At 45.9% G+C, this 22,357-nt stretch overlaps 2 protein-coding genes across 2 annotated transcripts; one reads left to right on the top strand and one right to left on the bottom strand.

The window, feature by feature from the left end:
* Nucleotides 1–270: 270 nt before the first annotated feature.
* Nucleotides 271–4,588, top strand: GL218_07422 (putative acetylxylan esterase protein; the record flags this gene model as incomplete). Its single annotated transcript, XM_033584176.1, has 6 exons — nt 271–286; nt 533–916; nt 1,062–1,243; nt 1,354–1,558; nt 1,668–1,791; nt 4,315–4,588. 6 exons carry the CDS (start codon nt 271–273, stop codon nt 4,586–4,588), a joined length of 1,185 nt encoding a protein of 394 aa, XP_033432558.1.
* A 5,496-nt stretch (nt 4,589–10,084) lies between these two features.
* GL218_07421 (Zinc finger protein C25B8.19c) lies at nt 10,085–11,068 on the bottom strand (the record flags this gene model as incomplete). Its single annotated transcript, XM_033584175.1, has 2 exons — nt 10,085–10,390; nt 10,448–11,068. The coding sequence occupies 2 exons, from the start codon at nt 11,066–11,068 to the stop codon at nt 10,085–10,087; spliced, it is 927 nt and encodes a 308-aa protein (XP_033432559.1).
* Between the last annotated feature and the right edge of the window lie 11,289 nt (nt 11,069–22,357).

The raw sequence follows: 22,357 nt of genomic DNA, 5'->3' as shown, positions 1-22,357 counted from the left end.
GATATATCTTCGTACGACTTCCAGACCTACGATGCAAACGCTACCGAGCTGTCTTATAAGGGGAGATGGGACTCTAAGAAGGTTTCCTGGTGGTCGTAAGTTGTTAAAATTCATAGTTGAAACGACACGATACGTATATGAGGGACCTGACAGAGTGACGGTTGAACTAGAGCTCCTGGACTTGTCTTTGGCTTCACAGGAGATACTGTTGCCATCACATTCGGAGAGCTAACTACGGATACGACACTCATCGGATATCGAATAGGCGGGATGGATTGGACTTTCGGTAAGTATAAGAGCACATCGCCCCGATACCTTATACCCCTATTAGTATGATTTCAAACCTCTTGGCTTATAGTAGGTAGCTAACACGTAGTAGTAAGTAGCATAATACTCAATATAACCCATTATCTATTTCCATGCTATTGTCTAGCTCTCGGCCTAAGAAGCACGTTCAACTACCATGAAGGAAGAATTAGAAACTAAAACAACCCCCAGACCAACGTAACAGCAAGCACCACACACCTCCTAGTCTCGCCCTCAACTCCCGGCATCAACGAGACTTTCCCCATCACCCCCTTGACCTTTGAGCTTCGCGTCACAAACTGGGCCTACGGCGTCCAAATCGACAAAGTGCACGTAGCAGCCGGCGAATCGCTGATCAAGATCCCGCCGTACAAGCGCACGGTCGAGTTCATCGGCGACAGCCTTTCGGCCGGCATGTACACGAGCTACGAGGGCCTGTCTAGCTTCGCATATGGCGTCGGTGCCGGCCTCGGCGACACCGAGTATTATGTTACCGCGTACCCGGGCATCTGCGTCTCGGACCAGGACTGCTGGGGGAATCCGCGCGGGCAGGCCCACCAGTGGTTTTACGCGTCGGATACGAGCTGGCGGGCGTCGCAGATATGGGGAGGTGCGTTTTTATTCTCCTTTTCCGGCTACTCTCATACATATAACTGTCAAGACTTTCTTTATAGTACCTACTATAAGACTATAAGTGGCGGGGGTATGACTGTTCGGTGAATACGTCGTGTGCTAATAGAGGACTCCTGTGGCAGACGAGCCGGAGCCGTGGGCCTTTGAGAAACAGGAGACGACTCCGGACATCGTGATTATCAACCTCGGCACCAACGACAACAACGCCGCAAATAACGTCAGCACGGAGACGTACGTCGACGCTTACAAGAAGCTAATACAGGGCGTTCACGGGAAGTACCCCAAAGCGCAAGTCGTCGTGATGGTACCGAACCCCTTTTCCCCCTTTCCCCTTTCCCCTCTACTCTCACCTGCCTTTCCTTTTTAAAAAATTCCCACGCCATTCTGAGATACTAAAACTTACCGTCTCATTAGCAACTATGGATGGGCTTCTACTCCTACGGCAACAGCTACCAGCAAAACTTAGGCTACGAGCAGGAACTCAAGGATATCGTGTCCTACTTTAACTCGGACGAATACCTCTCCGCGCCCGCGATATGGGACGGTACGACGAACACGACGACCGTCCTGGACACACCGAGCGAGTCTTTCGTGCATTACTTTAGTACCAAGGGCATCAGTAAGTTTTCCTTGGCCTATCTATCTATCTACCTACCCATCAATATTCTCTCTGTCTAGGTGGTAGGGTACCTTGGGAGGTGTGTGCTAACATATCTCGCCTTCTCCAGTGCAGCATAATGATATCGGACCGCAATGGCATCCGACGGACGTCGGTGCTATAAAGGTGGCTAGTCACTTGACACAGTTCATCAAGTTGACGTTTGGTTGGGAACTGGTCGCTACTGGTCCCGAGTATGTATCCCCTTTCATTTCCTGTAGTTTCTCTATTTGGCCTCCGATGTTCTGGTATGGGTCTAGCTTTCGCAGACTCTCCCTTGCCAAGCTATGGGCTCTTACCTGGGCTTGTTTTCAACATGAGCTTTTGTTAGGTAGTGGCTAACTGTCTGTTGCGCGTAGGATATTCCACGAGACGCTGTACTGGAACGACCAGCAGAACTATTAGACTAGCAGTTGTTTACTAGGATACATATCATTGGCAATTTACAAAGGACTTCGAGATAGGCATTAGGAATACATTAGTGATATTTAGTTTTATTTATCTTGATTGTATATATAAAATAGTTCAGGCTAGTGTCAACAGGATAGAGCTTTGGAAAACATTAAGCTTGGGTGACATTCATGTGCACTTGCTGTACTCTTTTACTTCTATATTGACTATTGGTCAATTTACCCTATATGAGAGCGACTAGGAAAATATATGGAATTATATAATACAAACTTACCATTTCTCGCCTGGAAGACGTTGAAACACAATATACGGACGATATATTACAGTATTACAACTATACTTACCTAAGGTAAAAGTATAGGCTAGTTACTCCAACTATACGCACGATGTATAATCCGGCAAGCTCACTACATCGCACTGATAGGCGACACAAGGGACGTCAAGTTTCTCGCGTAGGTCGTATCGCCGACCGGCACGCATGCGCATCCGTATCCGTAGACTGCCGCTGAAGAATTCATGCGGGAACGAAGTGCTGCAACGGGGCCTTACCGTGCCGAAACAAAGCTACCTAGCATGACGCCATCACGAATATGCCCTTGCTTCTACATTTCGATCGTCATAGTTACTCCAGAAGCCCAGGATGCTTCACGATACGCGTGTGACAACCTCGCGGATCAAGCCCAACGCCGTTCCCCAGCCTTCTCTACGCAAAGGTGGAGTCCCGTGCGGCTCTTCGTGCGGAACCCAGCGTGAACCGGCGCGAACTGACCTCTGAACCCGGCCCTATAAGACTTCGGAAAATATCCGATCCGCGACGTCTGCGACAGCTATCGTGTGAGCTACCTACCCCTGGGGAGATCGTCCAGGGTACCTATCTTTCACAGTCCGAATTTGTGGTCGACGGGCCCCCGCCTACCCACGCGCATTGACGAAGCGGTAAGTTCCTTTTCCCATCCCTTTCCCCTCCAGCACGCGTCGAAGATCGAAGCTGGACCAGCTAGAGCTATTCATGCGACGCGAAGGAAAAAGGGTCTGGCTAGAACCGGCTATTCGAGCTAAGCGAAGCTTAACGCGGGAGGGAGGAAGACTGCATTGATCTGAGGCAGGGAAATAGAGTTAGCAGGGCTGAAACCGCCGTCGAGGACAAGGGTCTGCATGCTTTTCTGGGAGTTGATTATTATTATCGTCTACATTATTCGAGCATCAAAGTCGTCCGACGAGTGGCGGCTGAGATGCGCGAATCGCATGAATTGGAAGCGGAAGCTGAGGAGCGAAAACAGAGTCTTGCTGCGTTCATGCGGGTTTAGCGAGCGGGCATAAGAAATTCACCGCCAGGCACTTGCTTGACTATGTACATAGATGATAGAAGCCTAGGATTCCGGTTCGGAAAGGCTCCCAGGTGCCAGGCGCGCACACCAGCCTCCCAGTTTACGACTTGAGGTTTGCCAACGCATACCGATAGGCGACTATTGAACTTATCGCCTATTGCATTCCTAAACAGGCAACCCTTTGAAGATGGCTATCTTTTCTTAGAATAGTTATTAAGAAAACTCTCACCGTCAGCAGGTATTACTAAAGCGGTGGGAGTTCCCGAGTAACTTAATTCGATGCCAGACCGCTCTCTACGTAAAATGACCGGGATCCAGATAACCCTGGTACGGGTAGATCTCGAGCCGTGGATGACGAAACGCTCGGCCACGATACCCCCTTGTCCAGCCTTTTCCTGAGCACTGGGAAAGAGACGGTTCTAACATCGCCATAGTCATCATCGTCGACTCACTAATACGGGCTATCAAATCAAAGTGTTTGGGCGATGGAGCGTTGGCTCCGAGAAGAGGCGACTTAGCAGGGAGAAAATGTCCCGTTTGCATACTCCAACGATTCGGAATTTTCCGCTCACAGAGACTCATTACTCTCTTAGGCTCCCAAATATTCGGACGGAAATAGTTGAGTCGGTCCTTCTAGAAGCTGGGACGGTTGCAGAACGGAGCAGCACGCGCAAGTCTTGTGACCTAAAAGATCACGGGTTATTGCTCGCTGTTCCCGCGAGCCACGTTGGCAGAGTTGCGGACGAAACACAAAACACTCAGTTCCATCAGCTACAACGCTGACTGGATGCGTCGTCGGAACCTGGCCAACCGAACCGTGGGGGAACGGGAAAGGCCCCCTTGCCCCTGTGAGATACCAAGACTTTGAAACCAAGATAGTTGCAGATCTCGAGGATTAAGTGACCGCTTTTTTTTATTCATTTATTCTTTATTTTGGGTAGTTAATACGCAGGTACCTATGTAGACTATGTTAAGTAGACTCGGTGAGATTGAGATTCGTATCTTCGCCATCGTCAGCGTTCATGCCGCCTTTTTGGCTGACGGCGGTGTCAACGGCTCGAGGCTAGCCCTGCAGAAAACGTACGATTTGCACAGATTAGATCGAGGCTACCCGAATAAGGGTTTACCGGCCGATATGATGTGTTATATCGCAGCTCGCGCTAATGTAATCGACGGCTGTCCCGGATATCCGCAGGGTGTGGCCGCGTCTAGCGGTGGAGCTCTAGCCGACGCAACGGCGCTGCTGCTATAAGATTAGGTGCTGTGCCGAAGCTGCGGTAAAGCAGCCGATCTATTCAGTAGTACCGGGGACTGGTCTAATCCACGGACATTACTTCTAAATTTGGGAGAAGGCTTGAGAGAAGGCTTACTTGGTGACAGGTGTTCGCCATGTTTTTTGTTAGTAAACTTGAGTCAGTCTAGTATTTTTGTCTCACTTTATTGACAAGCCAACCCCGCGCGCTGACCGGGACTTGGATAATAAGCAAATTCGAAGGAGTCGGCCGAGAATAGCGTCTCTCGCGCCGAGAAACGCCAGCGTGTCTTCCTTGTTCGTTTTGTTGGTGACGTGTGACGCGAAAGATGGAAAGGTGCATGATCTCGTAGAACGAAGAGCGAATCAATAGAAAGAAAAGAAGCTAAAGACTTATTAAAGGCCGCTAAGACCGCTGTAAGTCCCAAGCGCCTGTATCGGGGATGTGGGGCATTTTTATTAATCCATGCGATCCGCGCTGTTGCGTTTGGGGGATGTGTTGCAGGGATTTGATTGGAAATTTTTGAATCTGCATGTGCATGTACACATGTATAGTACGAAATACTTTATTATATATATCTTATCATTAAGAGACTTATCAGTTGTGAGTTGAAGATATTAATACTTTTATATCTGAGACTTGAAATATAAATATTTTAATAAGAAATAAAGTATTGATAGGTTAATCATGTTTAATATTAGCATTCGTAGATAATTATACGGAATACGTACCTGGGTTAAGTACTTAGTAACTTATCGTAATGTCTCCTATATTTACATACATCTTAGGGACGAGGGTGACCACTGACCACTGAGAATATTTGCTTATATAATCTAAACGCCGATGGAATACTTGTGCCCCCCCCCGCTGTTTCTTCAGCAATTTCACCAAGCCAAGCTCACCAATCGAGGTCTAGATCACATTAGCGTAAACAAGACGACTCCTTGTTTCGATAGATCTTCAAGTGACGTAGGCCAAATCTAGGCTATAGAAGTTTCAGAACATATATATTATTTTTAATTTTAGTCATAATTCAATTCAATGCTACATCGAAAATCCGCAATAGATCTAGTTAAGCACTCAAGCCCCCTAAACAATAACGCATGAGCAAACCCTCGTTTTGAGGATGACTTACCTAGGTACGGAACTAATTAATGCCTTACGCGGAATCCTTGATGGAAATATTCTAGGAGCTTTTCTAACTGCAGGGTTTATGTATGTTAAGACTACGATGAGGCGGTGGCTGTACTCTGGAACTGGGACTTCGGATCTTTATGTGAATTAAGCGACACTCAAACGGTCTGGATGGGGTGGAGGATCTTGACGATCATCTCAGCCGAGAGTGGTTCCCGATGCAGGACGCCAACCACAGACAACCCCTTGCAGAAGAGGCGGTGGATCATGAATACCAAATGGGTTTTGCTGGGAGTCTTGTATATATATGTATATATGTATTGGTTAACAGGTTAACAGCGGCTCTAAAAGACACTGTTGTCGGTCATATGATGCGTCTACTGTCGAATAATAATTAATTAAAATCTTAGGAGGTAGCTAAGTTACCGGGAAATAAAGCATTTGTTGCACTCCACATCGGAGCTTGAAGGGTTTAATTGACTCGACGATATTAATGACATATGCTATGTCATCATTAACGGAAAGGCAATTAATATATCATTAAAACCTACCGCTATGGTCCCGAGAAAGGAGAGCTTCGCTTGGCAAGATACTATATTTATATTGAAAAAAAGGTAAAGGGCCATTTACATAGTAATTAAGCGTAATACGACATCGCATCTATATAGGCAAGTATGAAAATGCTTATGTGTAATGTCAACCTCCTTTAGCTGTTTTTTTAACGGTCATACGCAGACTGTATGTAGTAGTAATTACACGTAGAAAGATAACTTACGTAGAATGGCGAGAACACCGACATAATGTATGCTACCATATAATAGGAGGCGGTGTCAGCGGAATTGGTAGCCGACCCAATGGAAACCTGGTCAGGGGTGATGCAGCAAATGAGGTCCTGTTGGGATTACGACATGGCTCGTCCCAGAAGGACGGGAACTGCGGATAATTCAAATGCATGCCATGGAAGATCAGTCGGCGTCGTGTTAATTAATCGAAAAGCAGAAGAAGAAGCATGTAATACCGCGGATGTACGCCTGCTACCACCCTGCAATCCGGTTGCAGCCTACGAGCCTACGAGCCGACCAGGAGGTCAGATCCCTGGGTTGGCAGAAAACTACGGTATGCAGGAAGATGCGAATTGTTCACATCAGGTGATATGTCGTGTAAGTCGATAATGCAACTTGATGTGTTCGCCGCCTGCTGCTTCCCGCCGGGCAGATTTGCCTCTTTGGATTCCAGACGGGGTTCGACAGCAACGTCATTGGTCTATCGGCCATGGAGATTGGCGGGCGCGAGACCCAATGAGCTGGGCTCTCAATGGACAGGTGATGCGGACAGCCGAAAGGGCAGACGTCCGACGCCTAGGACAGGTAATCGGCAATCTTGTTGGCTAAGATGGGGAGCCGGAACAGCTTTATTGGCGACGGGTTAATGGAATATATCGTTAAGATCGAATAGGATTCGAGGGCCGAGGCTGCGGCACCGAAGAAGAGGGTGTCATCTGTGGGATCTGATCAACAGAGCTTACTGTTCTCGTTGCGTTACCCGGAAGCCCGACGCTTTGGGAAGCGCGTAACGGTTTCCTGGGATCGAGGAGGCATAGAAAGTTGATTTAAGAGGATGCTTTATTCACGATTTTGGTCTATAGGTACACATAGAGGGTCAGATAATACTATGATAAATCATGCGGTCAAGGAAATTCTGTGTATATAGGACTATGTGAAATATCACGATAGAGAAAAGGAGTTTAATTAGATAGGTAACTACTTCTTAAGATATTCAGCACTTCCAATTAAATGATAATGCAAAGTGTAGAAACATAAGATATAAGAAAATCCATAGATTGAGGCGTCTGCCATCTCACCTGCAGACGCGGTAACACAATCATCTATAGTACATTATTACATATAATAAGGAGGTGAGCGATAGGTAGGGAGTAACTCATGTAGGTAATTAAAGGTACGATATTACGAGGGCGAGTACGGTAAGAGAGAGAGCATGGACATGCTAGGTACCTCTCTCATCTCAGCATGATCAACATTGCTGATGAAAATCATCAACTAACTACCTCTTTACCCCTGCCCCCCCTCCCCGCCCATTCGGGCCAGTCCTCGAAAGTCCCCGACGGAAATGGAATTCTCATCTTCCTTATTACATAGGTAGTGTACACACATAGTGTACATACATAGTGTAGGTACATAGGTGTAATTCGTACACTACAACGGCCCCCACAGAAAAAGCCTCATATGCCTGGCATTGCCAAGACACATCCCGACTCCATCTACCACGCGACTGACCAGGGCTAGGCCCGTGATCTACGAAACGCTATTATGAAATAGGCACTCACCTACGTATTTCCAGCTCGCCTAACCCCGTAGCGCCGCATTACTATGCAATGGGAGTTGCTCCAAGCTGGTAAGCTAGAAAAATGGTGACGACGGTTGGGTGGTATTTTGCCCTCTTTTTTTCCTTTTTCTTTTCCGTTTCCCCCCTCCCAAAAACGTAATTGGAACTTCTGATTACGGCTACGAGGCGATTGGGGACATCCGCTTGCGGTAATCGTATAGTTACACGCTGCGGGCCAGCAGCATGTTGCATTTTTTTCCTTGGATTTTGTGTGGGTTGGGTCACAACGCGGTCACAACATGTGTGCTTCGCAGGTAACTAACGGAACGTGATGGTGTCGCAGCGCCAAGGGGGATGGAGAGGCTGGTGATCTAGAAAAGAAAGAAAGAAAAAAAAACTATAGTTACACACTTTCCTCGCCTGCTATATACATACCTGGCCGGGTTTATGTAGGTACGGATAGTACATACTTGGGGGTGATACCGAGATCAGCAAGATGCTAGATGGAGTGATGCTAATGCTACACTCTAAAACATCGTAGCCCCGCAAGAGAATAAACACTTAATATACTAAGACTAATATATCTCCATCATATAATATCATCTCTTTTAAGTTGACTTCGGCCCTATAATACGCAAGTGATGAGCGCCGCAATAACTACATACACGTAGAGAACTTACTACGTCTGTCGTCTTTTACCTACAATGGGTATGTGCGCGCAGACCAAATTGTCTGAGCGTTGAAACCTCCGTTCTATAATAGACCTTTATAGACTAGGGGTCATTTGATTCGAGGCGCCAATCTCTTTCTATGCTTAGTTGGCGAAGATCCCTTTCTAGGCCAGCGCTATGTTCTCTTAGACGATGGGATATTCCCTCTGTGTTACTGTACGTAGTAATAAGGCTTGCTTGACTCCGGTTCTTTGGGGTTTCACCCCTGCGTAAATCTCAAAACAAAAGGTTAGAGCTTAGGAGCTTAGGAGCCTTAGAGCAAACTTCCCCACGCAGGGGGTTGCTCTCTTCGACATCGAAACAAGGTTACCTGCATACTAATGTTCCCTTCTCCCAGCCACAGCGATGAAGGAAGAAAACCCAGTATATGTAGTGTATGCTTTATCGAGTAATGATCCTTGTCTTGCTAGTGGTCTGGTTAACAAGTCGAGATCGAGATTTAGAGCCACAATCACAGGAACAAGATTGCCAAGAGCACCTTTTTTGATATTTCTCTTAATTCTGCTTCTTCTCACGACTTGCCTAAAGCTAAGCCGGTTTTAGTCATCTAGATTCATCTTCCATCATACAGAAGCTATTTCGCCCGTCTCTCCACCGAGATCTGCGTTGGGTTCGACCCGTTGCTCTGTTGGTACAGTTTCTCATAACACCCACCCCCCCTTTCTTTCTTTCTTTGCAGTCCTCGTTCTATACATTAGGACCTAGATAAAAATATCCAAGAAAACAATAGTAGTAGTAGTAATAATAATCATCCGTAGAAAACCGTGAACGAGGGTAAGATTGCTCTTGTTTTTGGATGTTCCAACGTATATCCCTCTCAGTATGATTCGTAAACGCCGGTGTAAATGCCCCGAGTTGGTAGTCCGATGCGCCTCGTCAATGAACAGTCACATCCTGCGCAGATAAAAATGCAACCCGTACCTATCCCGCAATTCCCAATCCCAGTAAGCAAAAGGCAGACCGCCTCTTCCGCCAACTCATCCTAACAGTCGAAAAATATACGGTACTCGTTTCATATAGGTAATTTCAGGTAGGCGAAACAATGTCGGAAAGCGAAAAAAAATAAAACAGCGAGTGCTTTTGAGAAACGAAGGCGGCCGTTCATGTTCGTAACGTAGCCCCCTGGTTGGGTATCAAATGCATCCTCCATATCCCTGACTATCTTGGTCCTTTCCAACCTCCTCATCGGATAGCCGCACAAGACTAAGTCCACATTAGGAATAAAACAATAAATAATAACAGCGTCGAATGTTTTATATATATGTATATCGATTCTGGGCTGGTGCTTTAGTGGTGAGAGTTGCCGTTGTCGTGACATCCGCGCTCGTGCCTCTTCATGTTGCTTCGTACGCTGAACGCTTTCCCGCAGCCCGCGTGAGGGCACTTGAAGGGCTTCTCGCCGGTGTGCGAGTGGCTGTGAATTCGTAGCGAGCTTGGTCTCGAGAACGCCTTGTTGCAGGTCTGGCAGATGTAACGATCCTGTGACTGCGGGAAAGAAGCCGCCGAGGATGGCGAAATGTAATGATGGTGTTGCCACGGGTTCGCCCCCTGAGTTGGCGCTAGAGACACCGTTACTGGTAGAGGAGGAAATGCCTATTGTCTGGTAAGCTTATGTCTTTTTTTACCCACCGAACCGCGAATTAGACAAACCTGTGGCAATGGCCTCTGATAGTAGAGTCCCGAGATCTGCGGTTGAGCTGGGTGAACTCCTGGGAGAGTGCCGGGATAGTAAGCTGGTACTGGCGTCTGACCTAGGTATGGCGCAGCAAAAGCGGGTTGCGAATATGCCGGAGCTTGCATGGACATACGAGGTGCCACCGCTGCCGCCATCTGATGGCGGTGAACATCTTCTAGTGGCGGGGTCGTCTCGTAATAGTAGTTTGGTCCCGATACAACAGAAACCGATCTCGTCGACGGTGAGTTGTAGCCATCAAAGGACGCATCTGAACTCATAGGGGGAGTAGGAGGTAAAGCGGCTCGAGGAGCGCTGCTCGCACAGTGAGCCGAATTCGGTCGAGTCTCTACCTTCACTAATGGTGCTGCCCCGGAGTTTAGTACGGCGCCTTTCATAATGAAGTTGTTTAACCCGTTCGTACCTTGCTGAGACTGAGGCGACTGCTCAGTCGTTGGTGATCCACCGTCTGCCATTACTAATAAGTTGGAGATCGAGGGAAGAGAGCATTTCGAGGTTTCGTCCATTGGAGGCGAAGGGGGTGGTTGTGGATATCCGTACTGAGCACCAGGCTGGTTCGTGTATATGGCTGTAGCCATCGTGTATATTGTAGTATTATTTTTATGTATGTTGGCGAAACTATTGTATAACTCAAGACTCTTGAGCTGTTGTTGATATTAGGAACTAGTTAGAGATTTTGTTCGACGATAGTCGTATATATTAAGCTGCTGTGTTTATTCGACAAAGATATATTGGGCTCCTGCAATCCTCGGTATGTAAAAGGCGATTAACGATTCGTAGTACGACGAGCTTGAGATTATGTACGGGGAGTGTGGATACTTAAGTATAGACAGTAGGTGGTGGGCGAGCTACGAGGGTTGACGATGTATCTATCAGATCTTCCCGGGAGGTATAATATAAACGACGATCAAGCGTCAATCCATACAATAATCCCTGGAGAACAACTGTCACAAATTGGGTGTGGGTCACGGCAGACCTGGGTTGAAATCAACAGTAGATCGCCGGTATCGAAGGTACTCCTGCATCATCGGCAAGTACTTATAGCGCCCCCTATTAATGGACGAGCCCTGATGTATTGGAGTTCCATGTGCGGCGATGGGACTCTGGAACTGCTTATGCTTGCCCGCCTCTTTTTAGTGGTCCCAATTCCCCAAGTATGGGCTGATGCAAGGGTAGTAGTACGTACAGTATGTATTATAGTGTAGGTAGGTAGGTGTAGGTAGGTATGTATGTAAGTGTATGTATTGATGGGAGAAGCTATGGTGTGTAGTCAGGTAGTGTAAGTGTAGGTATGTATTGTATGTACATACATGTGGGTGAGATCGAAGGATGGACGTAGGAGAACGGCTCCGCTGGGATTCTCGTGGGATCGCTGAAGGTCAAACGGCTACTGGCTACGCCTATGCACCGGCAAGGGTCTAATAAGACGTCCGTGTGCGTGGTCTTCTGCACTCTGGACATCCCCGGTGGACCGTTTAAGCTCATCCCTTCTTCTCCTTCTGCCTCCTCGCTCTAAAGTCTTGGCTAGTCAAGGCTAGCACGGTCGTCGAAATATGTGGTTATGTGGTTATGGTACTGCTGGGTGCATGGCGCATCCGGGTCACCATTTCCCCTTAGGGATATATTGCCGTCCGGATAGTTGGTCTGTGACCCCTGTCTTGGTACACTTCGGACAAGGGGCCTGGTTTAGTTCATGTGGAGGTAGGGGACTTGAGACGACTAGAGACGACAGTAGGCTTGAGGTTAGTGCCGCAAGCTTCGTTGATACTATCTTTTTAAGCCCTGCCGAGTCTGTGCTGTGACCGGATTGTCAAGCTGATCTTATGCCGTTCCTCCCCACGAGCCCTGACAACGCACACGCTGCAACGCTTCTCCGTGCGTCTGTCATTCTTTTTCGGATGACAGCCTCTCTTGCCCCAAAATGTTTTGATCTGTTTAGACCATGCTGCAGATTGTCAGATCTATCTATCCGCGAGGGTAATGTTTGGGCTGACCTATTCGGGAACAGCGGCAACAAGGCAACAAAGCATTGATCAAGACTTGCAACAAGGAGGCATTCGGTAGACAAGTTGCCGGTGCTTGACAGACGAACCATCCGTGCACCCGCGTATCAATGTTTATGTGTTTATCTTGTATAGTTACCGGTAGTTAATTCATATTTGCTCAAACGGTTGATCCTAGTATATGGGTATTGGATAATGGGTAATGGGCAATAGGCAATAAGCAATAGAGAGCCAGCCGGTCAAGACAGGTAAGGTAAACGATGTCCTAAAAGAGTTCTCACGTGTTCGTTCATGGGTTCCCGTAGGCGGTCTACGGAGTTTAAAGCGGTCATGATTCTATCTAGCTTGATCGATATCAATATTAATAGGATCTATTGGTTGCAAATCAGACCACAACCGCCCGCATCTGCCAGGTCGTCATAGGACACTAAAAGTAGGATGCTGAGATGAGCCTTACCTGTGGGATGGGAATATCCGAGAAGAGGGTCTTCGCATCTCAAGCTCCGTAGACGGTACATAGTAGACCTACACTACGAGACAGGTCCATGACCAGCTCCATAAAGGGACCACTTAATCCTTGGCGATAGGAGATAGCCTCATTAAACAAGACTTTATGCTTTCATACGTAATACCCTTAGATCCATAGACACCGCCTAGCTCTAGGAAGTAAGATTTTAAATACCTAGATAGCACGGTAGTTAATGAGAGGGATTGCATATATCGTCGACATTAGTTTTTACCGATCTGCTAGTAAGATCTGGGCATAGTTTCTAGGAACAGTTGAAGGATCATAACGATATGACATCGTCAATAATATATTTTTTTCAAGAAACATTCGGAGGCTTTTTTTCAGAAACGAATGCCAATCTCAAATGATCGGCAACTTGGCTCCAGGAATCTGCTTCGCTTAGGCATAGTGGTCTGTGTCTAGCAAGGGTTTATTTTGCCCTGGGACTACCATTTTAGTTTTTCTTCGGTCATGCCTTTGACTTTTAACGTGGTCTATGATCGACAGCCTACTCCCCTTTGGGACGATACCAGGGCTCTTTTATGTGTACTTGGACCTACGAATCCCTGTCTCCCTGACACTCTAGCTCCCAAGGCGAGACACCCCGTAAAGAGATGGCATAAAGGAATAAACCAGTTCCGAGTTATCTGGCACGAGCCAAGTTACTACAGAACTTAAACTGTCTTGAATTCTAACTAACTAGGTAATTAACACTTATGATACTTGATAGATTGAATTGAGACATATGCAAACTCCATCTGGTATTCATCTAGTATTGTGATATTCCATACTATGTAGTTTAGATGCCGGGACGCCGAGCCGTTGCATGAATCTACATATGTATACGCTCGTAAAGAATAACGGCCGTCAACCTGTTAGCCAAGAGTAAAAATTAGTTGCCCTTGCGATTGCGATTGCGCCGCGTCATGCACTCCGAAGGCGGCTTCTAGATTTTGCACTTATTAGAATTGTTAACGAATAAGCTATAAGTGGGATTGACAAGTCCAGACGACGGGGAGAAGCTAGAAACCACGTGAGGTCTTAAGATGGCTTGCTTTTTTTTCTTTCTTTTTTTCTATTAGCTTCGTGTACGGATCACTTGAAAGCATGGAAACTGAGTTGAGGCTTGCATAACGGCGCGCTAGATGAACGCCAGAAGAACGCCAGAACATATTAGTATATCATTAGTATATCAGTAACTATTATAATAGTACCCAACCACTATCAATAGTACTTACGTAGGCCTAGCTAGACTTTTCCCCTCTCCTTATTTGTTATATAGGTACCCTCTCCATGCCTAACCTATGATACGAACCTATGATATGATAAGGCCTAACGCTATTGTGTACTTGCGCCCAGCATAAGAAGTTGGTCAGATGAATTGAATTTGATGCTTCTTGGAACTTAAAAGGAACTACTATCGAGTCGGGTTTTTACCACGCGGTAATTATTTTCTTAGCGCTTGCGAGTAATACATATATAATAATATTAATTTCACACTACTGTACATACTATGTACGGATTACACGTGGAAGTACTTCATGTACGAAAAGGGGGTATATATAGCACGGACATTATATACGTTTAAGCTTCATACTTACCAAGTAGCTAATCAGTTTTTCCATATGCCGTAGAAGTGTACTATATTAAAAGCTTCCCCTCTTAAGCATATGGCTTCGTTTCAGTATTGTGCTCAACTTAATTAGTACGAATTACATATGATGGTCTTGATCTAAGAAGGTATCGTGAGGCTTAGATTAAGTGTAGTACATACCTACCTACATACACCAGGTTAAACTACATAGATCTCGAAACAATAGATTAAATATGCTCAGCTAACTCGAAATGGTCATTTAAAAACGGAACTACCTCGGAGGCTCTAGCTTAATCCCTGTCCATGATGATAATATGTTGGCGTTCTAGGTGGGTAGCAGAACAATCTACACGCTCTCCCCCGCGAACATACTACCAAACAACATGTAAATTGCTTTATCCACTCTGTTGGTTTTCTCAGAGTTATTATAACTCACCCCACCCCATCTGACATGGAATACCTGGGGATGTTCTCTAAGCGATGGACACTAAGGCAACTATGCTGATCTCATGTCACCCGGCTCCCGCAAGCTACTCCCCCGACGGCGTCCTAGGACCCATGTTGCCTATGTCGATCTCGACCCCTAATCCAAGCTTTTTGATGAGCAGTCACGTTTTTTCCTTCGGATCACTTTCCTGGAATCGATGTCATCACCTTCCATAGCAACAATATTATAACTTTATCGTTTACATATTATATTCTCTGCCATATTAGGCATTCTTTTTGTTTCATGTAGTAGCATTTTTTTAGATTTAATAGATGAGCAACTTAACTAGGAAATCGAGGTTTCATGGGTCATTGAAACGGTAAATATACATGTCTCTTTGATTCTAGGCTTACGTCTACGATGCTTTTTTTTTCTTCTTTGCCTTGTGAATAGATATATGTAGAATATAGGGTGCATAGACGCGTCGCGCATTCGCGATCCTTTTGTAATAAGATACGACGTTAATGATGAGGATGCTGGGGTTATAGATGACTCTGATCGACAGATTTTCCAGTCAGCCCTACCGTGTTCATTTATTAAAAAAGACTTGGTCCTGCCGGCACATTGCCGTTTCGTGACACCGACGCCCTTCATAATGTAAGAAGCTCTACACCACATCGTAAACTTTTCAATATTCTCTATGTCATCACGTTGCACTGAGATTGAAGCTACTTGCGGCTATGATAATTCTTCCAGAACCCAGTACAGTTAAGTCTATCGGGGTTGATAACCGGATTCGTTCAAGACGGGGTAGTGAGATCGACGATCTGGGCAAGGGCCATTGATCCCGAGCCATGGAAGTCTTTCCCATCAATCATCCATTTTTGTCCTTACGTTTTCCCAATCAGGATATGCACTCACGAGATTAAAACAGAAAGACAGATGAACGAATGTTAATCTAAGATCGTTAAGTTATTAAGACTTTTATTTAGCTATTTTTCTTGAATCATACGTAGACCCTGAAGCTATCTCTGTGTGATGATACAATAAATATTCGATCCTAGAGGCAAATGTTTTCAAGCACATATTAATAGTATTTTCAAAGCTATCTAATAGTAACTACCTATCTTCAATAAAGCCCAATCCTTTTAATAACGACGGTAATGAACTGCAAACTATAAACAGTTTAGCTTCTAATGCGCGGTAATTACTTTGCTTGTTTCTTAAGGCGTGGCGACTATTCTAAGGTGCAAGTATATCGTATATTTTCCGTTCAGACGGTACCATGACTTCCCCCGCCCCAATGACGCCCAACAACGAATCACCAGAATAGCCATGAACTGGTGCCCAACGAGGACTAACCTGTCAAATATATGAAGGATCTTCGTGGTATTGGATACGACTAAGACCCCTATTACCACGTACTCGATGGTCAGCTTCAACCATTAAGCCGGGTAAAAGAAATAAATACTAACCAACTCGTGCTCCTCCAATCAACGCAATGCAAGAGACACCAGTACAGAATACACTCATATCTGCCTACTTAGTATTATGTCTGCACTGTACGTGCAGCACGGTATCGGGCCATATAGGAATCAAATAGGACTCGTAACAGACTAAAACTCTTCAGTAACTACCCGTATGCTTTAGTATTGGCTAGAAGGATTCAACCCAAGTCTCGTCTGCTTCCTAAGATCTCCGAATGCCGTGACCAGTAATGATGCTTTGCATCGGCAGTAAGGCAGTCATCTTTCTGTACATATATGCAGGCTCAGGTTCAACTTACCATCGTTACATGCGTGAGCTTCGGTAACTATGACAAACGAGCTATGTCATTGCATATTATATTTGCTTTTTTCTTCTTCTCGGGTTATAATGGATCTGACCTGCCGAGCGGGAAACGAAGGCTCACACGAATTCTCTAGGCAATGAAGAGTGCATCTCCGCATCGACTACCAGTCAAATCTTCTGTCATGGGCTGATGTGGCTGTTTCTACAACATATGTAATGGCCTAGATCGACCTTAAAGATGTATTGATATGCTATGCATGGGATATTAGATGCAAGCAATACCTTAATCAAGCAAGGGTTCGTATTATATGACCGAGTCAGTAAAAACCTCGGGCAGTGAGCCGCATTCAGCGTTGTCCTCGTGGCAAGGATATAATTATTCTATACGAATTTAACATCCATTGTGTTCACCGGCGAGATCACACCCTCTACGAGAATGCCGTCTAATCACCAATATTATGAAGCTACCCGAATTATAGTCTGGAAACTCATCTAACTATCAGCTTGACCTTATAGGATAGCTGTCTATTTCATATATTTTATGGTTATATTTCAAACCATTAAACTGGTTAGAATATTATCGTTACTAAACTATTAAGGGGTTGTAGTTAAAATAACTTAATATTGCTCCCTAGGATTACGACGTGAGTATTATTAAACCAGCATTGCAAAAACAATCTTTACGATATAATGTTCTTTAGCCGAGATATTTCCAAGCTGTCTTGTAGCCTATAACAGCCACAGTATACCTCAATCTACCAATTTTCACAGGCATTCAGCTATCAGCCAAGCCGGGCTATTCAGCTGTGGTCGAAGGACAAATCCAGCCAAGACTATCTATGCACTCCGCGAAAATATCGTCCTTATAGATCTCCGTTGTATGCCCGACATTTAAACATTACGAAATAGTTGGAACACGTACTGCAAGTTATAGTATCGATGTGAGCTGACTGCCTAATACTCCTAAAGCCAGAGTGCTTCCCCAAACTGGCGGGATTTACACGATCCTGATAATAATGCGGAGTAGCCTATGCTATAGTGCATCTGTGATACCTATATGTATGTATGCAATGTGAATGACGATAATCTGCTTCCGCTTACAACCGCCGTGGATCGCTGCATGCAACCTGGGCGTCAATACTTTCGACTTCTCCTTACTCGAGAGCAGCTGGACGACCTCGAAGAACAACGAAGAATATCATACACTGCATATATACGTAATTTATACGAATTACTGCAACGCGGTTGTGGCTTACAAGGTAGAGATAGTCACATGAATTCACATGCACGAGGATAATGCTCCGGAGTCGGCCGTATACCGGAAATCTGATAGGAAATACATGTTACGATCTTACATAGATAAATTGCGCTTCTGGAAATTATCGAGTAGGGACCACACACATAGATCCGAGTGTTAAAGTTACAGGTCACATATCACAACAGTAAATAAGCAAAGCTCTTCCTTTTTTTTTCTTCTCTTTCTACTTGTACTAGGTATGTAGGCAGCCTTATTTATTTAGTCGAGCGACATGGCAGCATGGTTACACCCATGATCCTCCATTCTACCCACGCCGTTGGGCTGGGACTGCAAGCAGGGGTCCAGGATGAATGAAAGTTGCTACAAATTTACCTGGCTTCTAGGTAGGTACCTACTTGCGCCGACCTGATGCATTTTGCATACGACAACCACTTCGACGCATACGTAGGGGGTTATCTTTTATCAGTATTCTTTTTGGAGTAATAAGCCTCGACTATTTTCTAGCGGGGCATCGATCTAATGGCGCTCATCGTACGTCTAAGGTGTTGTAGATCACCCGAGTAGATCCCTAAGGATTTAGGTACCTCTTAGAGAAAGCCCTACTTTTGAATCTTTTAAAATACAGGTTTGTGGTAGGTAGATGCACGTGAAGTTCAATACGACTCAATCAGTATCTCGTTTGTTTCCGAATATACCCCCCTTTACCAGCATTAAATGACCAGTGACACTCTAGATTCTATATGGACATGTATACATACTACCTATACTACACATACGCAATAGCTGGGTATTAATGTCGATCATGGATTACCCCTTCTACTTCGGCTCCATCCGGTAGGAGCTGTCAGCTTTTGTATAATGACACTGACAGCCCTGATTTATATTGCGGCAAGCTCGGTATTGGTTGGACTCATAGGCTAGATGACCCGAAGTGACAGTCATTATTCTAAAAAGCGACATAATACGTAAGATCACTAGGCTCCCTAGGCTCCCTAGGCTTTCCTAAGCTCCCGAGATTAAGATATTTCGTTTGCGTAGCTGTAGCATCCCGTAAAGGGGGGGCCGAGCTGAGCATCATCCCATGGCCCCCGCTGCTGGGAGCCGCGAGTCTTGACCATGGCATGATTTATTACATGACTCAGCCTGTTCCCCGGACTCGTCGCGCGGTAGTGTGGACGGTGGCTGGATCGCGTTAGAAGAATAAAGCAAAGAGCTCTTCTGCGACCGGGGAAAAGCTACGCCTCATCTCCTAAATAGGTATAAGCTGATATGAATCTTGATCAGTATCCGCCTACAGTATCCAGACGCGCATGTACCTACCCTTAGCTCTCACCGGAACATACCTGAAGCGCCTCTCAGCACTAAGGGGAAACCCAACGTCTAATGTTACTCACGTGGCTGACGGGATCACTTTTCGAACCCTTGCTATCGGATCTAGATGTCTTTCACGATGTTTCATATACGCGTGCCCAACTTCGTGAAGCGCAAATATCTAGCCTCGATATTCTTGCTTCTTATGTCTTCATATAATAAACGATAGACAGAAAGACTATAAGACAATACGAAACGTAAATGATAGTAGTATTTATGATAGATCGCTAGGCGTATCCTTGCGGCGTGGCCTTAATATCACTCCTTTTAGCCTTTCCCATTTGTGCATAGATTTGCATGCCTCAACGTCAACGACGTCTGGATTCGGCTTAACCATACTCATACCTAGGTATGTTAACCCTTACTCGCGCGTTCTCACGGCATCGTGGAATTTTTCAGCTTTTCGGGTCGTTTAGGAAAACCACGGGTAGATAGCCTACTCTACGCTCGTCGCCACGCGTTATATTAATGTTTAGCTTTTTTTTTTTTTTTTTTTTTTTCGAAAATCGCTAAGACTAGCTTGGTAAATGAAGCGGGTAGGCAGACTATATTCCGCCACTTTCTGCAAGCAATCACATCTAGATCGACCGACCAAAAAAGGGACAAGACACGGCACGGCGCGGGATAACTTCAGCAACTCTAAGATAGTGGCGAGGCGAGGCGAGGCGGCTCGGAAAGCTCTCCCATGGACGCCTCCTAGCGTGTAAGCAGAAAACTACTCACCGGATGCAGCTTTCCTATGCGTCGTCCCCTACACCCGGGACGCCGATCCTCCATCCCGCGCTGTTGGCTGGGATCTCAACGACGATCAGTAGGTGGTCGCTCGCTGTACGTATAAGTCCTCGGCGTGCGTACGGGTCCTATTCCACGTGTCGATCATCTGGCGTAGTCTAGCCAGTGGGGGAGTTCCGTAGCTCTTAGGAAGCCTAAGTTCGTATCACGGCAAATAATTTCGTTGCGTTACCTAGCATAGCTCGCGCAGCTTTTACTTGCGTATAGATGACGCCGATCTTGTCTCATAGGCGCAATTATCGTATATTACTAGCGGAATTCTACTGATATGCCGTGAATTATACCTGTCGTCAGCAGGTCTTCTCTCTATGCCGGTAGCCCTATCTCCACAAACGGGCGTAGGTAGTAGGTAAATGTACAACGTCAGAAGCTCTGTATGTTTGCTTAATCTGTGACAAGTTAACTCCGAGATTTTTTTAGCCTCTCTCATATCCTAAGCCATCTGTCCGAACATTACTATTCTATTTATGAGGGGGGAATAGAGGTAGATTCTATAGCCCCCCCGTTATCGCCAACTGGTAGAGGGTCTCCAAAGCCAGCGCTGATTATCACGTAGTATTATGCCGGGATTTGCATTCAGCCACGCTGAAACGACTGCCGTGTACGTTTCCCTTATCGCGATCGTGGAAACCGGCGTGAAAGGAATTGCTGCCACCGGTCAGTTAGAAGCCTAACAAAACCAGCCCAGCAGCTGGGCATAGGTGGACGAAGCACTTACACAAGCGAGCTGCACTCGATAAATGTGCCCAGGCCTTAAAAAATGAGAAATAATAAATATGCCCACCGAATCACATCACGTACGTATCTCTAATTTGAGCGGGTATAAAGTCTTTCACGAGCCAATCTGGCGGCTACTTGGCAAATAAGCCGGGTTTGGCACGTAGAGCTGTCGAAGACGATTCTATTTCCTGATATAGAACATGCCGTATCCTTCGAGAGCTACTCCTCGCAGCCAATTATTACAAATGACTTCGCGCAGATGATGAACGACCGGCGACGAGAGTGTGGCTTGGCAGACATGACTCTGCTTGTAACCCTAAAACCTGGCAGGATGCTGTATCTTGGGCTTCAGGCGTTGTCATACTCTAAAAGTAGGCTGGAATAGTGAGCCTATTCGACGGCTACATCCAATGATTCACGTAGCATGTACCTTAGACGACCTATGCAAGAGTAGAGAGCCACCGACGATATATGTTACTACGCGATGATTCGACTCAGCTTCGAAACGGCCAGTTCCTTTCGAGCGAATACCAGGATTACTGGTCCTAACCATATCTCATGACTGCGGGGAGCTGCGTACGCTGCGCTTACCGATGAGCCTTTCTAGATGAGAGCTGATGGATGAAGCTAGATTACGATGGAGCTTAGATCACCTACACTATTTCACGACAGAAAGACAAGAAATGCTCACAGTCGTAGGGGTTGTCATCGTGAATACATAGTAGCCTTGGTTGGTAGAATCATCATGATATATACATTCTAGTCTTGATACCGCAACTAGCATAGTGGATTAGCAATAACCATTTAAACTACAAGGCCGGACACCTACATAGACGCCTACATAACAGCTACACTCACTTGCAGGGACTACCCGGCTTAGATTAGTCAACTGATCCATCCTATTCTTGAACCTCATCCAACCTCTATTGTCTGTATCACCACTATACCTACCCAGACTGAAAGCCATGGGGATGCACCACGTAATTACACGTAGACTGCAGATGCGTCAGCCGTAGACTCCGGGTATTGCTAAGTCCCCGTCAGCTCACGGGCCGCCCCCTGTGCTGAACTTCTTGTCGGAACTTCATACCATTGAGGGTCTAGCAAACGTGATAGCCGAGACGGGGGGGAGGGAGGTAATGGTGTACACTAGCATGGAAGGATACCCGGGTAGCTGGCTGGAAGATCGTCTCGCTGCAGAAATACATGTGCAAGAGCACACATCGCGAGTGTCGCGAGATATACGACTGACCCAAGGTGTAAATATACCAACATCCGAACATAGAGCTCTATCCGCAAATAATGAGCCGTCGCCGAAATGGCTTATAGAACATTTTCTAAGACAACAGATATCAATTATTATGTGTCCAAACTCTACCTATTCATCTAATGCAACCCCGTCT

This window comes from Daldinia childiae (assembly GCF_008694065.1).
Source record: "Daldinia childiae strain JS-1345 chromosome Unknown Scaffold9, whole genome shotgun sequence".
Lineage (NCBI taxonomy): Eukaryota > Fungi > Ascomycota > Sordariomycetes > Xylariales > Hypoxylaceae > Daldinia > Daldinia childiae.
Note: the sequence above shows the minus strand (reverse complement) of the source record. Positions and strands in the feature narration are given on the sequence as shown.